This window comes from Anastrepha obliqua, chromosome 3 (assembly GCF_027943255.1).
Source record: "Anastrepha obliqua isolate idAnaObli1 chromosome 3, idAnaObli1_1.0, whole genome shotgun sequence".
In the NCBI taxonomy this organism is placed as follows: Eukaryota; Metazoa; Arthropoda; class Insecta; order Diptera; family Tephritidae; genus Anastrepha; species Anastrepha obliqua.
This window is the reverse complement of record NC_072894.1, coordinates 133,419,882-133,438,259: the sequence shown is the minus strand read 5'-3', so window position 1 is coordinate 133,438,259 and position 18,378 is coordinate 133,419,882. Positions and strand designations below refer to the sequence as shown.

At 36.1% G+C, this 18,378-nt stretch overlaps 1 protein-coding gene across 1 annotated transcript; it reads right to left on the bottom strand.

Annotated features, from left to right (window-relative positions):
• Positions 1 to 15,992: 15,992 nt before the first annotated feature.
• On the bottom strand, positions 15,993 to 17,417 carry LOC129241615 (putative phosphatidate phosphatase). Its single transcript, XM_054878051.1, has one exon. It carries the CDS (start codon positions 16,963 to 16,965, stop codon positions 15,997 to 15,999), a length of 969 nt encoding a protein of 322 aa, XP_054734026.1. The 5' UTR covers positions 16,966 to 17,417; the 3' UTR covers positions 15,993 to 15,996.
• Between the last annotated feature and the right edge of the window lie 961 nt (positions 17,418 to 18,378).

Genomic DNA, 18,378 nt, shown 5'->3' with positions numbered 1-18,378 from the left:
TTCTCCAAAAAGAGGAGTTTGTCTTTATTTTGGTGGTGTTAGGACCACTCTACGTCCACCCTAATGCAACAACCACGTGCGTATTTCACATGGATATTTGCTGACGTTAAACTTATCCCAACGGATTCAAATGTTCGTAGATCAACTCCTCCACAAATGGAGATGAAATTAAGGTACGAGTCCCACCCAAAAAAATTTTAGCAAAGCAAAACCACATCGAGCTGACGGAAGTCCAAGCTCTACGAATTAATATATTAAACCACAAGCATCGTGAAAGTATCCGAAGGAGTGGTCCCAAAAACAGGTTGGAGCAAAAATTTATTGTCTAATGTTCTCATTGGTAATTAAGTATTGGTATATTAAGTGTCTGTCTATACTGCTCCGGACAGATGACCAAGGACTGCACATCGTTCCATTACTCCTACTTCCACTCGAACAAATCATCAGTTCAACCAGGTTCAAGGAAAATCGAAAGGTCAGATGCACTACTATAAAGGACTTATCACAACTGCAAATACAATAAGCCTCACCCGAATATACGAGTTATTCAAGAATGATAGATTTCAAGATTTGGTCAGCCGAAACACAATTTTAAGAGGAATTTTGACTGCTATATCATGTTTTTACTCTCTTTCTACTAGTCGTTTAGACGTCAATGCGCTCTATACTACTAATGCAATTTCAATTTTTGCCGACCTCTGTTGTAAACCTAGCCTATTACGTCAGTAAATCAGCTGATTCTTTCAAATTCGCTGAGAGCCGGCTAAGGTTTGATACACTGCATTCCGTTCATCGTGGAAGTTATTTTCTATTTACTTATTTTTTAAATTAAGTTTTTGTTATTATTATCTATAGTATTATTTTAAAACATGGCGCTTATTCTGACTAAACTACAACACGTACATATATGCAATCAAAAGAAAGGTTTTGATGAGCATATTTCCGGAAAATTATAAAAATTAAAATTGGTTTATTTGTTCGTGAAATATTTGCGTGTAAAGTTATCAAAATTTTCATATTGATAACAGCGATGACTATGCGAAGCGGGTCGACACACAAATATACGCATATGTATATGTATATGAGTACGTTTGCTTTGTTTAGTTTCCTTTCTAATGAGCACAGCATTGTATACATTTAGATTCTCAATAATTGTTTTGTTTTGTTCTCTTTACTAATAAATATGTATTCATGAATATAGTCCCAACTGGTGCTGCGAATTTTTTTCAAAATTTTGTTGTGATGGCAATAATTGGTATGAATTGACAATTGACTTGAAATTTGTCAATTCACTTAAAACAACGGTAACAGTGCAAATTGGAAAGCGTTTTGGACAGACGCAAAATAGAATGTATTTTAAGAAAAAAGTACATCCATATTTAATTTGAAAATATGCCTAGAGGACGACCAAGAAGAGTTCGTAGAAGAGTTCCTACTTTAAGTGGAGGAATAGAGCAGGTAAGTAAGTGATAAATGTTTGAAACGTCACGTATTGAATATGATTGGTAGAAGCATCCACTTTTGCTTTCGTTCATATATAGGACAATTGAACTACAATATATAAACGTATGTACATATGTATTTAAAAATTTTGTGTGCGTTTGATCCTTTTTGCAAAACTCAAAATTTTAAATAGTTTTAAAAAATGAGGTAAAGGTAAACTGTATTTGGGCTATTCTCAGACAAATTTTATAGTAATAGACGATGCCCAACGCCATTTACAGAACACTATTACCCATCAAATCAACGAACTTTTTGACACAGATATACATTTTTAAGTGTTTTTTTTTTCTTTGTATTGTATTCTATGTGTGTACATGTATATTTTTATGTATGCAGCCATTATCAAATCATATATGAGTATACCTTTGAAATAGTATCAAATAAATACATTGACTTACCAAGAAATTCCTGAACTGGCAAAGAAGAAAAAATTTAGCCAACGCAATAGGCAGAATTTATACGGTCGATCCAAAGGATCGAGAACGATTTGCATTACGTTTACTGTTAGTTTCCATAAAGGGTCCTAAATCATACAATGATTTATTGACAGTTGGTAATGAGCTCCTCTCTTCTTTTCCCCACCCGATTTTCGGGGGTTACGTACTAGTCTTTATTATAATATATTATAAAGGGTTTTCCAATAACAGGTGTTACAGCTGAATGGATTGCTCTATCGAGAAATGATTAACGATTTTTTATGACTGGAATTGGATGGTATTGATCTGGACAACGTTTATTTTCAACAAGACGGCGCTACGTGCCACACAAGCAAACGAAACCACTGATTTTTTACAGGAAAAGTTTCCGGACCGTGTTATCCCTCGAAGAGGTGATCACAATTGCCCACCGAGATCTTGAGATTTAACACCTTGTGACTTTTTCCTTTGGGGCCAAGTGAAAGAGAAAGTCTACGCCAACAGCCCAGGGTCGATTCAAGACTTCAAAGATGGAATTCGTGAGGCTATCGAGGAAATAAGGGAATTTAGACATAGGCATAGGACATTTACAATTCCTGTAAGCATGGTCGTGGTGGTCATTTGCCTGATGTTATTTTCCACTATTAACGGCATACCTTCTTCTTTGAAATGAAATAGGTAAACATCCGATCATTTATACTAAAAAATAGCATTTTTATTTGAATATCAAAAATAACACCTCTTATTAAAAACCCTATATTTTACTCCATTTTATATAACTTTTTCCAAAATTTGTGTTTTATATTTATTTTTATTTTCATTTAACTTAATAGTTTTGCATTTTTTATTGTATTTTAATTTTTAGTAAATGTTTTTTTTTTCATTTAATTATTTTATTTTATTTCATTGATATAACTTTTTCCAAAACCTTTTATTTTATAATTATTTTATTTTTACTTAAATGAATTTCATTAAAGTTTTTAATTTGTGTGTTTTATTTAATCCTTTTTCCACTATCTAACTTTTTTAAATTTTATTTCATTTTATTTAATGTTTTTAATATACTTTTTTAGGTTGACTTATCTAATTTTATTTATTTATTTTCGTTTAATTTTATTTGATTTCACTTTCTTTTAATATATTTTTATTTTTTACTTACTTATTTCATTCTGTCTTAATTTAATTTTATTTAATGTCATAGCTTTTCTATTTAATTGTTTTGTTTTTTATTTAAATTATTTTTTTTAAATAACTACTTTTATTAAATTTTTGTATGATATTTGAATTGCTTATATCTTCAGTTGGTTTTTTATTTTATTAATTTTTTTGTTTTCACTTCATTTTATTTTATTTTTGTATTTAATTACATTTTATTTTTATATATTTTATTATTTCCGTTTTAGTTTATTATAATTTTTTTTAATTTGTGTACTTTATATAATTTTTTTCACATATAATGTTTTTTTAATTTATTTATTTAATAATGGTTTTGTTTATTTTGTTTTATTTAATCTTTTTTTAATTTTATTTTATTTTTGTATTTAATTTTTACTTCTTTTCATTTTGCTTTCATTTTATTTAATATCGTATTTTTTCTTTTTACTTTTTTATTTTATTTTACTTGAATTTCAATTAACTTTATTAAATTTTTTATATTTTTACAAATATTTTGAGCTGTATTTTAATCATTTTTATTTTGTATTATTTCTTAATTAATTTTCCATTTTATTTTACTTCGTTTTATGTTATTTATATTTTATTTTATTTTACTAAATTTTTTTATTTTAATTTCAATTGTATTGATGCATTAAATCACTGCAGGTCAAGTAGCTCCTGCACTTTTGCTTTTTAAACACAACACAATTCGTTAATTGCGCACAATTTTCACTTTTCCACTTTTCGTTTAAATTAAACTGGCAAAAATGATTACAGTGAAGGCGCTAAATAAGTACAAATAACCAATCTCGCAAAACGCCGATCGGAGGGAAACACACAAACGCTTGTAGATATATACATACACACATCCATACATGCATAAGTATCTCAAATTATTTGCAAATATAGCGATTAACTTTCCATTTCACAAAATTGCTTAGATTTGCCAAAGCAGTTTGCGTCGGGATTTATGTAAACAAGGCATACATACATGCATCCATATGTACGTATGATAGTTAAAGGTGAAGATACACGCCTTCATACATACTTAGATGCAGAGATACGAGCAAACACCTGTTTCCTTGTGGATTGCCTGCCGTCGGCTTGGCCTGCCGCATTTACTGGTTTTGCTGGTCACGCTCAGCCGCTTCGGATAAATTTACTATTTACTTTCCCATTGCTAATTTTTCGTCTGGTTTTGTTTTAGTCAGCTGTTATTGATGTGGTATAATTTCTGTATTCATAGTTTATCATTTTTTTCTTTCCATGGCCACGCTTAAGTGCGCATAGCGGCTGCATTTCGACATTTATTGGCCAACAATTTGTTGGAAAATCGTGAAATTCCATTGTTTTCTATCTGCTTATTATATTTATGGAGTTTTTTCGAAATTTTTTTGCTTCACTTGTTAGTCGACTGGGATGGTAGCGGCTGGACTGTAGGCTTTCTTTAATTCGGAATGTAATTTATTTTATTTATTATGCACGGAATTGTTTATCTTCGCATTTACGTTGTGGTTAAATGAATTTATGATTCAAAACTGGCAGGAAGAAGGCAAGAAGAGCGTATTCATTTAAATATTTATTTTATTTATTTGCTTGAAATATAATTAAAAGTAATTATTAAAGAAAAAACTAGCAGTGAAGGCTGTCGGCCCGAGAGTGTATTTACCTCTGCCTGTATACGCCAACTATGAATTTGCGCGTCTCATGAGTTTAAGTGCTGATTAAATTTAGCATAATTTCTGCCTAAATATTTTTTATTGTAAACAAAGATTTTGTATTGCAGATATTGTATATTTGCTCCCTCACAGATATGTGTGAACTTATGCTTATTATTGGAGTTGCCTGGAACTATGAAAATCCGCTAAGCGCCAAACTGTCAAAACATTTAACAGCTCGTTGTCAAAGTTAGGTAATCATTTTTGTAAAAAAAAATACGTATATAATCGTAACATACATAGTTAACCAACTAAAAATTCAACTTTGAAGTGCGGCACGAAAAATTATGTAACGCTCTGAGATTCATGATAAGCTGAACTTTCATAAATTTCGAAGCACGTTAACGTTTTTGGCATGAATAATCAAATTTCAACTCCCTGAGTACTAACCCACATTGACATTGAAGGAAATGAATTACAAAAAAGGTCGCATAAACTCACCTCCTTATTGAAGACGTTAACAAGGCTTGATCATTTGTTTCTCCAAAAGACAATTATACAAGCAATGCAAATCAAATATGGTTCCAAAACAGTTCTGATAAATTGGCACAACCCATGCAAATAAGGAATGGTCACCATAGGCATGCTACTGCCCGGCTTTCCCTATGAGAAATAGTACAGAGTATTTCTTCTGCTAATATCCGGCTTTCACTAGACATCGAAAGTATTTCAGTTTTTTGAATCGAGTGCAATCGATGAACTTCATTCCTTTTCCATTGACAAATTACTCAAGTTTTTAAAAAGATCTCCGAAGTTTTTAGACAAGCAATGAATTTCCAATCCACTTGCCTAAGGCCTTAGAAAAATTCCGGGCATCCAGAATTCTATTCCAGTTTAAAGAAATTCTGACTGGGTCGCTTTAGAGAGAATCGCTTCAACATAACTTAACTTAAATGATATAGTAAAAACCTTCTTGGATTGCTTTGATGAGCCTCTTTGATCATTTTACTAAGGTTTACCATTAGTATTATTTTTCTTTCAAACAAAGCGACCCACTCCAATCTATGCAATCGAACATTTACGTGTGCATGTGTGTGTGTGTGTGTGCGTGACGATTGCTTATTCAATCGTTCATTGATTTATGTATTCATTTTCAATTTGCCGCTTCAACTGTTGAGATTTCAATTGAATGCTAGATCTACGAGTATCATTGGCGTTACGCTTCTCTTTGTCGTCGCACAGCCAGTGCCAGTGTGGAATTTAGCCATGCACCCACCACAAAAAAGTAGCCGCATCGTGTTTCGTTAGCTGCCAGTATAAAAGCAAAACTACAACAAAAAAATGCAATAAAAGCTTAATAACTGCGCCGGACGAGTAGCTGAATTTAAGTGCAGCGGCGTGGCCGCGCGATTGGCGGATACGAATATTGCATGAAACGCAGCGCGGAGTAAACAAAGTTAAGCGCAACGCATCGCATTTCAAATAAATGCTTATAATTAAAAAAAAAATGCAAGTAACGGGATATATAAGTAAGAATATACACTTATTCGTAAATTCAATTTGTAACGGCGCCAACGTGACTACCAACTGGTCTCATATGCACATACAAATCTACATTCGTACACAGTTTGCTTACCGACTTCCGCTGCGCGATTTAAATTTAAAAAAATTAAGGCCGCCGTTACTTAAGTTTCATCCTCATAACTCCGCACAGCAGTTGACACTACTTCCTTTGACACTGACTGGCGCTGTCACAGCAATAAGTGATGTGTCAAGCAGGCGGAGGTTCATTCAAAAGATCAACAAGAACACGCATTAAGTAAAGTGTGTGCAGATGTATGTGTGTAGGCATGCAGGCACAAGCTTGGTTTGCACGACGAACACAAGAACCGACCCCGAAAGGCGTGCGAACGAACTTGTCAACACCAAGTCAATGAGGGCTCCATTAACAACTTATGCTTTGGGTGTCAATTGTGGCATTTGTTCTTGTTGTAACTGGCATTTCATATGCATACATTCATCTATATATGTATGTATATATGTAGATATGTAAGTATGTATGCATGTATGTAACTGCGCTTTGCTGTAAGTGATGTTTTCCCTGCTTGTGAGCGTCTTCTTGTGAACTGTTTCTCGCTAAGCCCGTTGATCTTATTTAACTGATTTTTATACTCACACACACATATGCATGCACATACGTCCGTAATATATTCATTTATTCTCATTAATTAAACGCTCGCCTTCTACACGCTTTTCGCTTGTTTCTTTTATTCGCCTTTTAATTACTACTTTTTGTTATTTCTTTCTTTATTCTTTCTGATCCAACAGAAACTTGTGGATCGCAAGCTTACCTGATGTTCTTACCGTGTAGGGAAATCCACTTGAACTGATCGAGTGCGCTTTTAGTGAATTTAGAACCATGGGAAGAGGCCGTTCCTGCTCTTTTCCACTTAAACAGCAAGTGAATTCTAAAGCTTGTCGACTTAGAAAGCGTCTACCGCCCTCCACTGCATCACCATTTCGGTAGTTCGGAAATGGTAGTAAATTTGAGAATTAAGGAATCTGGTACTAAAGCCTACAGATGAGAGCTAATGTGCTCAGTATTCCTTTCTCAATAGTGGTTTGTAATTACTACTAAAATTAACAGATGAGAGCTGTCATGATTTGCATCCCTTTCAATCAGTTAGGAACTAGTGCTAAAATATATAGACCAGAACTAGCATGGTCACTAATAGTTCAATAATTGGGAACTAAATTTCCAATAAGAGGTGTTATTCCCGTAAAAGATCAATGGTTTCGTTGCTTGTGCGGCACGTAGCGCCGTCTTGTTGAAAGTAAACGTTGTCCAGATCAATATCATCCAATTCCGGCCATACAAAATCGTTAATCGTCTCTCGATGGCGCAATCAATTCACCGTGACTTTTGCTCCAGCTTCATTCTCGAAAAAGTAAGGTCCAATTACTCCGCCGGACTATGAGCCGCACCAAACAATCACACGTTGAGGATAGAGAGGATTTTCAACAATAACTCTTGGATTTTCTGAGCCCCAGATTCGACAATTTTGCTTGTTGACGAAGCCACCGAGGTGGAAATGGGCCTCATTACTCAAGATGATTTTTCGATGGAATTCGGGATCATTTTTATGCATTTCAACGACTAAGCACGAGCAAAGACACGACGTTGTTGATGATCGGGCGACTTGAGTTCTTATGTTAACTGGACTTTATAAGCTTTAAAACCCAAATTTTTATGCAAAATACGATGTAATGACGTTTGTGGAATGCCTAATTCCAAAGATCAACGAGGAAGGGACAAACCTGGGTTTTCTCCAACACTTTCGGCTATTCTTTCGGTTTCGGCTGTTCTTGAGCGACGTGCACGGGTTTTATCCTTCACATCACTAACTTGTCCCAACAGCTCGAATTTTTTCACCAATTTCTGTATTGCGGTCCGACCCAAAAATGTTCGAGTTTTGCGAACCGTCTCTGCCAAATTTTCCACATTTTTACAGTGAATTTAAATTATTTGAATGCGTGGCTTAAGCGTGTATCGTTCCATTTTTATTAATGGCGTAGTTTCTACTTGCCAAATATTACGAAATGACAACTTCAAAAGTGACATCTACCGAAATAGCGAGCTATTCAAAATAACACCTGTTATTGGAAAACCCTTTAGTACTAAATTTGACAGATGAGAGAAAACTAATATGGTTAGTATTCTTTCTTCGATGAAAACTAGGATGATTCACATCCCGTTCCACTAGCATGTTTTGCATTCCCTTTCAGTGATGCGGAACCAGTACAATCTTCTAAAGTTGAAAACCAGTATATTCTACCTTTAGATTATTCGGAAGTAGTACTAAATCAATCTAAATGACATCAAACTTGTCCATAACATCAACAGCTCTGACTGGCTGTAGATATCTGCTTGTTTGAGTTCTTATAAAGGCTTCAAAATGGCTTCCCTTACCTGCGAAATCTGGTACTCTTTTTCGATAGTACTAAAATCCACAGAAGAGAACCAGTAGCATCGGCATCCCATTTTCAATTGTTTGGAACTAGTACTAAAATCTACAGAAAAGAACTAAGATGATCCACAACCCATTTTCGATATGTCGAAACTAATACTAAATTTAATCCTTTCAGAGATTCGGAACCAGTACGAAATTCTAAAGTTGAGAACCAGTACATTTCGCTTTTAGGTGATTCGAAAGTAGTACAAAATCTGAAATATGACTACTAGTATGATGGTCTTCTCTTTTTCGATAGTTCGGAGCTAGTGCTAAATTCGACTAGTACGAAATTCGGAACTATTACTAGTTCGATTTGGAACTAGCACTAAAATCCACAGGTTAAAACTAGCAAGCCTTATACATATTTCTTTTTGAATAGTTTTGGAATAGTTTCGAAAAACATAAATACAGGGTGGCTGATGAAAGCCGCTACCAAAAAAAAATTGAATAACTTTTTTTCTTTTTAAGTTATCTGTTCCATTTTTGTTTTAATTTGCAGATTGATCTTTAAAATTTATTAAAATGGGACACGTAAACAAGAATTTGGATAGTCCGCCGTTATCACGCACTGGAGTCCGTAGTTTTGGTACAGAGAGAGTACAGGCGGATGTTTGGCGGCGATCCCCCGAGCAGATGGACCATAATGAGACTGGTGAATAATTTTGCTGAGCAAGGAACAGTCGCAAGAAGGCCTTATCATCGAAACCCACCAGTTCGGACGGAGGAAACGATCGCTGCTGTAGCTGCAGCTATACAAAGCAATCCAAGGGTTTCAACAAGAAGCTTATCTGCTCAACTTGGTGTCAGCCGACAGTCTTTGCAAACAATAATGCACAAAGATTTAGACTTATTTCCCTACAAAATTCAAATGGTTAACAAACTGAATGCAGCAGACTTGCCGATTCGCTTGGAATTTTGCCAGAAGATCCTGCAAATGGTGGAAGAAGATCAAACCATGTTAAACTGCCTTTTCATGTCTGATGAGGCCCATTTCGATTTAAACGGCAATGTGAACAAACAAAATTGTCGAATATGGAGTACTTCTAACCCACAGATACTCCACGAGAGGGAATTGCATCCTCTTCACGTGACAGTGTGGTGTGCGGTTTCTTCACGCTGTATTGTCGGGCCTTATTGTTTTGAAGAAAATGGTCACACCGTTACGGTTACTGGAGACCGTTATTTGAAAATGCTGAAAGAATTTTTCTATCCAGAACTACGCCGAAAGAGAATTCCTTTCAACTCTGTGTGGTTTCAACAAGATGGGGCAACGTCTCACATAGCCCAGACTGTTATGACAGAGTTGCGACGAAAATTTCCCAATAAACTGATTTCAAGAAACTCCGAATTTCGTTGGCCCCCCAGGTCGCCTGACCTTACTGCACCTGACTTTTTCTTGTAGGGTTTATGTAAACAAGAAGTTTATAAAACAAACCCAACAAATTTGGATGAACTAAAACAATCCATTCGGGCAACAATTGCGGCTATTCCTGTCGCAACTCTCAAAGCAGCAATGAACAACTTTTTACTAAGATGCCGCACTTGTGTCAACGAGCATGGGGGGCATTTAAATTCAATTATTTTTAAAACTAGTTAAGCTACATTTAATAAAATTTAATGACCTTCAACTTGAAAAAAAAATAAATGAATTTTATACACCAAAAAAAAAAGTTATTTGAGTTTCTTAATGTAGCAAAATTCATCAGCCACCCTGTATTTCGAAAATATAAATTATCTATGAAGAAAAGGCCGTTTTCTAGCTTATACTATTTATACAGTAGGCGGAGTAAATCATTGGTGTACTATTCGGGAGCTGCTAATTTCGATTCGTGGTGTTTCTTAAAATATTTTACTTTCTTTTCATATCAACTTTCATATCTTATACATCATGTAAAGACAAATGTGAGACAACAATTTTAATAAATGAATTCGAAAATCAAGCATCCGTAACCACCAACTCGATTCGAACCAGACTTACTGCATGGCGCTGAAAAACAGTTTAAACTGATTTTATCGAATTAATATATTTTTTTCACGGTGCGATGTCTGGGCTGAAACTCTGGGCGCCAAATTTTATAAATTATTGCTCCCATTCACTGCTTTTACGCTCGGCTCGGCTTCCAGCGTCCACATTCAAAATTTGTGAGAATAGCGTTTCTTTCACTTTCTTTCATTCACTCTCTCGCTTTAACACTGCCACATTCCGTCAACTAAGTGATTCGAAATTGGAGAAATCATACCAGTACTGTACTAGATACATAATTCACTAGTTAAGGTTTTCCTAGCAGGGTATTGTTTGTTGACTTGGCATATACACAGCTACTGTCGTGCTTCCGTCCTCTGTTTACTTAAAGAATAGCTTTTTTACTTGAAGCGCGTTGCATTGAACTTTTGCTGTTTTTTATCGGGGCATTCCTTGACTGGCATTTTTGAAGTATCTGGCTGGTGAAAAGTTAGCCTTGAACGATGCTTATTGGGGAAGTGGTTTGCAAATAAAATTGATTTACAAAATTAAAACAATATTTGGAAAAAGAAAAATACTGAGAGCATTTGCTTGCATTTATAGGAATATACCCACTTTTCCCCGTTGAATGTAAAGGGTGTTTTTTTTAGAGGTTAGGTTTTCAAGATGAAATAAAACGTATATAATTTAATGTTATGGCCAAGAATTTAGCTTTATTATAAAGATAAGGGTTTGCCATTATGTTTTAAAAATGATTTCGGGCAAGTGGCCGCCGCGGCTGACTCGAATAAATTGCAGCCGAGAGGCCCAATTTTCGACCACTTTTTGCAGCAATAACGCGCCGAATATTCTCTTCCTAGACGTCAATCGTCTCGGGCTTATCTGCGTAGACAAGCGACTTCACATAGCCCCACAAGAAATAGTCCAGCGGTGTTATATCGCACGATCTTGGAGGCCACGCCACAGGTCCACGGCGCGAGATAATGCGCTCACCAAAAGTTTCATTCAATAAATCGATTGTTGCGTTGGCTGTATGGCATGTAGCGCCGTCTTGTTGGAACCAAAGGTCGTCCACATCAACATCGTCCAATTTAGGCACGAAAAAGTCATTAATCATGGCTCTATAGCGCTCTCCATTGACTGTAACATTATGGCCGGCTTCATTTTTAAAGAAATATGGACCAATGATTCCCTCTGCCCATAGAGCACACCAAACAGTGACTTTTTGAGGATGTAACGGCGTCTCAGCAATGGCTTGTGGATTGTGTTCACTTCAAATGCGACAATTTTGCTTATTGACATACCCATTCAACCAAAAGTGAACTTCATCGCTGAACAAAATTTTCTTGTGAAAATCGGGATCGGTGGCCATCTCGTTTTGGGCCCAAATTTGCACGATTTGCAAACGTTGTTCAGGTGTAAGTCTATTCATTATGAAATGGCAAACCAAACTGAGCATAAATCAAGTGACAGCTGTCAAAAAGAGCATCTACGAAAAAAGTAGTGCCAACTTGAAAACCTAACCTCTAAAAAAAACACCCTTTATAACACTGCAAAAAATACCCGGCAGCTGGGATTATTTTTAAGATTACAATGAAGAAATGGTTTTTTATGTTTCGTCACATGAAATCAGTTGGTGGTTACTGAGGAGTGAGCACAGCACATCTGTACTCTCTAATTGGATCCTCAATTGGTTTCTGCAAGAGGTGCGATTGGCTGAATTTAGAATTTCGCTTAATTGGGTTTAAAGCCAAGCGCGGAAAAGAATAAACAAAAATAACTAAGTTTTTTGAAGCCTTTTTTTAACCGTCAATAACTAATAATATAGTGTATTTTTTGAGATTTTTTTCCAAATTTTTCTAAAATTGCTAAAAAAAATATTCAAATACAAAACTACAAGCTATAATTAGCTTAAAACAGTGTCATCTCTTTTCGAAAACTTTGAAAATATGTAAAAAATAAAAAAAATTATTTAAGATTAAAAAAAAAACGAAAAATACTACGGAATATAAAAAACAATTACTCAAATTGGTAATAAAATGTTAAAAAAATTAAAGTCTTGTAGATTTACATAATAAAAAAATATTGATATAAAAAACAAGAAACTGCGAAGAGCCATAATACAGTGCCATTTATTTCTTTAATTTTATATAATAATATATATTGAAATAAATAAAAATATACGAAATAAAGAAAATTTAAATTAAATACAAAATAAAAAAATTTTTCGAATTAAAAAAAAAATTAAATAAAACTTACTTTTAAAAAGCTTATTTTGTAACCAGTAAACCAATCCTTTTCTAGAATACATTTTTCCATAACTGCAAAGCCGAAAAATTAAATTGCCGGCCTCTTAAATGAAATTTAGTTAAAATAAGTAAAAAAACTAGAATTTTAAGGGCTTTGAAAATGTTAATACTTCTTTCGATATTTGAAAAAATAAAAATAAAAACTAAATAAAAATTGAATTTGGTAAAAATTTGGTTAACCTTCATGTGCCTGGGATATAAAACTTACATACGTACCCGGTCGGCTTACTACATTTGTAGTAACTACGTAATTGCATGCAAAACCAATGTTATGTTAAGAAAAAAAGACTTGTATGGTGTTTTTTTTACTTGTACGTATGTAATAACCTTTTTATTTAAAAATATTGAATTCAGGTGATAATTTTAATACAAAAAATGTTTTAATTTTCAGGAGTTGAACAGCATTTTCCCAAAATATAGGTTTCGGCATGTGCATTACACACTGCTTTTTTGCACCAACTACAGATTTTTCGTGTGTTGTTACGACTAACTATTTCACAGTATTGACAAGGTACAGGATATTTTGGTTGTTTATCGTTGGAAATATTAAGTAAAATAGATGAATTAACATTAGATGTAGCAGAAAGCGATGGATCCAGTGCCATTTCGAAAGCTTTACGTGTTTGCTGGAATCCCAGCACCCGGGGAACTTGAGAGCGCTGTTCAATTGCTGGCATAAAAAGCTGCTTAGACAAGCTCCACAAGAACTTTCGTCGCGCGTCTGTGCGACGGTTATATGGATTGTTTTCCGAGTAAATGATGAATGAAGCAAGTGCACTTATGTCCAGCATGTTATACAACATGGCCAAGGGCCAACGCAATGCTTTGCGTTTCGTTGAATATGAAGAAAGCATTTTAGGATGTATTGCGGCTTGTTTTTCTTTTCAGCTACAATTGAATTTGTCAAAGGTGTGCTGGCAAGTATTATAACTGATCTGCCTCTTTTCGGAACATAAGATACCAAAGAAAACTTTCCATCGAGAAACCCGAAAATGGAAGATTCTTCAGCACGATTGCGGTCAGCCTTCATTTCATATGATACAAACGTTTATTTTGACGAACAGTACCAAGAATAGCTAGACCTTGGGACATTAAATACTTGCCTAAGTTCAGCGATGTAAAAAAATTGTCACAAATAATAGTCCTTCCGGTGTTCTCCCAATGGCATACTAACCTTTGCACAACCCCTTCACCTACGTTATTTGCTCGACCAGCATTTGAGTTTTTTCCAGTATATATTTCACCTTTGACTGGATAGAACGACTTAGCATCGCATGCAAACCAAACCTTTATCCCATACTTGGCAGGCTTAGAGGGTATGTACTGAGTTACCCTAGTTCGACCGCGATAAGCAAATAATTGTTCATCCACAGTAATTTCTCCAGATGGTTGGTAATATTTGCGCAGATTTGCGTACATTTGTGTCCACAATTCAGATATTGGAGCAGCCTTATCGGCTTCTAGCCTAACTGCTCTTGTACGCTCGCTGTCAAATCTAATGAATCGAACAATTTCTTTGAAGCGTGACTTAGGCATTACTGCTCGATAAAAGCAAATGCATTCTTGGCTCCATAGCACATCCACATCTTCGTCATTTGATTTATTTACACCTGCTAGTAAGATAAGACCTACAAATGCTCTTAGTTCAATTAAGGTTAATTTCTCCCAGATTCTTCTATCTCCAGTGCAGTTTTTCTCGTTCCAAGTCTCTTAGTCTTTTCGTGCTTTTTCATTCGTATCTACTAGAATTTGTTGAAGCATTGATGGAGTGAATATCAACTCAAAGACGTCAGACTCAATTAGACCCTGGGTAGCCCGAGTTGGACCTACAACAGTGCTCCGAAATACATTATGGTTACTTACGCGAACAGCTTGGTTAGGAAAGTTCTTAAGCCATGCAGTTTGATCTTTAGCGATCAACGCATCATGTCTTTGGGTAATGGGCGTTTCGCCTGAATCAAAATCATCCTCGAAATCTGCTTCGAATATTGCACCGTCTTCTTGCTCATCATTGCGAAAGTCGTCCTCTTCAATAATTAATTCACTTTCAGCGTCGGATTCTTCTGTATTGATACCAATCAAACCACCAGCACCAATATCGTTCGCGTTGGAACTCTCATCATTGTTGGCATTGCTATCATCCTCCAAGTCGAAATGCTCTTCCTCCTCATCAAGCTCGGGCAATATGTTTTGCACATGATCCTGAAGTTCTTCGTACCTTATTCGGTAGCTAAGCGAAGCGACAGTTATAAAAAATCGTGTTGCGACAAGCTGAAGTCAACTATAAAATACTATTTTGCATACATTTTATATGGTTACTACAAATGTAGTAAGCCGGCCGCAAGATGATGCTTTTTTCAAGTAGGGTCTAGAGGTCAGGCAAATAATAGTTCGTGTGTTATTAAACTCTTAATTGACTTTGATTTGATAATCAGGAAGCTACTAAAAAATTCGGGCATTGTTGTTTCGGAAAATTTTTTTTTATCTCACTTTTTTTCACAATTTACAACAAATGTAGTAAGCCGGGCACATGAAGGTTAATTGGTAAGAAGTATTTACGACACGGTGGACGCCGTAGCCGAATTGGTTGGTGCGTGACTACCATTCGGAATTCAGAGAGAACGAAGGTTCGAATCTCGGTGAAAGATCAAAATAAAGAAAACAATGGCAAACCTCCGAGTGTATTTCTGCCATGAAAAAGCTCCTCACAAAAATATCTGCCGTTTGGAGTCGGCTTGAAACTTTAGGTTCCTCCACTTGCGGAACAACATCAAGGCGCACGCCACAAACAGGAGGAGGAGCTCGGCCAAACACCCAAAAGAGGGTGTACGCGCCCTACCAACAACTATAACCTAGGAACAGCTTTCAAAAGTTTTTAACTCTCTTCCATAATTGGAAAACCATAAATAAGAAATAAGAACCGAAATTTGTATAAATTAAAATTGATCCTCTTTATTATTTAACACATAAAATAATCCATCAATAATATTTCGCCACTCGATTGGCACCACAGTAGCCATATATGCGCGTAAAGTCCTCACGCGGCTTCCTACTTTTTATGGGTATCCTTTTGAACAGACCAGCTACACAAATCGTCGCAAACGCAGCAACTGAAAATCCCAAAAACGCGCCCGCCATGATGTCCGTCCAATGATTGTAGTGCGTATAGAAACGTTCAATCGCTACCAGCGTAGCCAAGGCAAGACAACCAAATTGCAGCAAAGTCTTCAGCATCAAAAATGCGCCAGCAGTGAGACGCGCCTGCAGATAGAAGATAACAAAGCACATAGCATAGCAGACGGTAGCGGTAAACCCACTGGGAAAGGATTGACGAGCCATGCTGAGCAACTCTGCAGAGGCGGCCAACTCATAGCACTCATAGTCCTCAATATAGCCGGTGGTGACATTTTGGGCAGCTGACGCCGAGCGATCACAAGCCAAACCACCGCCAAGCGTTTCCAGTAGCTGTGGCTGGCACACGTCGAAGAAGTGAGGGCGCAAGCGACCAACAAAATGTTTAGTAGCGCTTTGCGCTATCAATACGAGCGCCAAGCCGAAGAAGTAGACGCCCACAATTTTGTAACACTCGCTGACGAAGGTCGGTATGTTGATGCCAATAAAAGCGAATCGCTGCACGCCACTACACTTACCAGCAGTGGTGGCAGTTGGACTTGTAGATTTGCGCGTGGCGCGCACCGCTGCCCACAACATCTCCACCACTAGCATGACGGCGGCAGGCAAAGCGATCACTGCAATTGTGATGTGTACGCGGCTCAGCAGCGAAGCGGTGTAGGGGTAGTGTAGCGATACATCGCTGCAGAAGAAGCCGCGCCGTGTGGTCGGTAATATTTTAGGGAGCGCAATTAGAGCAAAGCAGCAGAGCGCAATTAAAATCACGACGTCGATTATGAGTCGCAGCAGCAGACGCGAACTTGACGTTGTGCACATTTTTGCGAAGCGCGCGTGTATGCGGTGTGGAGTGCGTTGATTGGGGAGAGAGCTTGAGAGTGAGGGAGAATGGATGTGTGGGAAATCCGGCAAGTCAAATGAGGTGGTGGAGGAGGTGAGCGCGCACGTTCTTGATTAGTTTAATGCGAAATGTCTGCGCTGCTGATTTGATTGTGTGACTTAATTGGCTTTTATTTAGTTTTCTTTTTTCTATGTCGTTGCTGTTTATTCACTTTGTATTTTTTGTAATGTTATTCCACTTTAAACTATTCTGTTTTCTGTGTTCTTTTTTGTGTTTTTACAATTTTCCGCTATGGCGCGTTTCGTTGTGTGGATTATTTCCGGCTGTTTAGTTGCATTTATGAATATTGAAGCTTTGCTTGTAATGGAAATGTGTTTTTGCGCGCTTAACTAATTTTGCTAAATAAGCGTCGTTTAACGCCTGCCTGACGCGTCGAAGCGACACTGAAGACTGAAGCAACGAACTTGTCGGTATCTGTAAGAACGCTCAAAGCTGTGTTGGTTCGATCTCTGATGAAACCTTTTCGAAATCCAAATTTACATATGAATGTTGCATTGAATTTTGATTGGTTTTGTGGCTTAATTTTTGTAAATTTCGTTGACATAAAATTTAAATTAAAATCAAATCGCTGAAGACAACAGAAAACAGAAAAGTGTAAGCCTCAAACAACAATACAAAAAGATGATAATAAACAGGCGCTACAACTAAATCAATAATAAAAATAAATAAAAAAAATAAAAAATGCTAATATACATAAGTGAAATAAGTCAACAATAGCATCGCTGCCGAGTTAATAAAAAACAACAATTTGATTTCCATTACAAACACAAAGTAGCGAACCGCCTGTCGCAATAGTTTGCTACAACAACAAGTTCATATACGACTAAACACTATCAATGGATTTAAATAAAACTACACAAAAGCGAATTACGAAAAAACAAGGAAAAAAAAACAAGTTTACAACAACACACAGCATTTGTTACAACAACAATATTCAGGTTCACTAAAATAACATTAACCGTATTTGAACACCCAAATTCAGTTAAACAACAACACTTCAAAACAATTGACTTACCTCTGCACCAACAATAGTAAATAGTGGTATTAAATGTCACAAGAACAACAACAATTTTTTTTTTTTTTTTTTTTGAAAAACACTCCCATGAAAATTATTTTCCCATCCATAAACTTGTTCTGCTAACAAATCCGACCGATCGATGCTCAAAAAATCGACCAAAAGCAGTTCAGCTTTGTGATACCCTTTAGGAAATGACAAGCATAGGCTTGAAAATGACACCCACGGGCTTATTCAGGTAAATAGGAAGGTGAAATGGCTGAAGTACCAAGCTGGTACTTTTGATACTATTCTGAGACCTCCAACAGGCAGATAT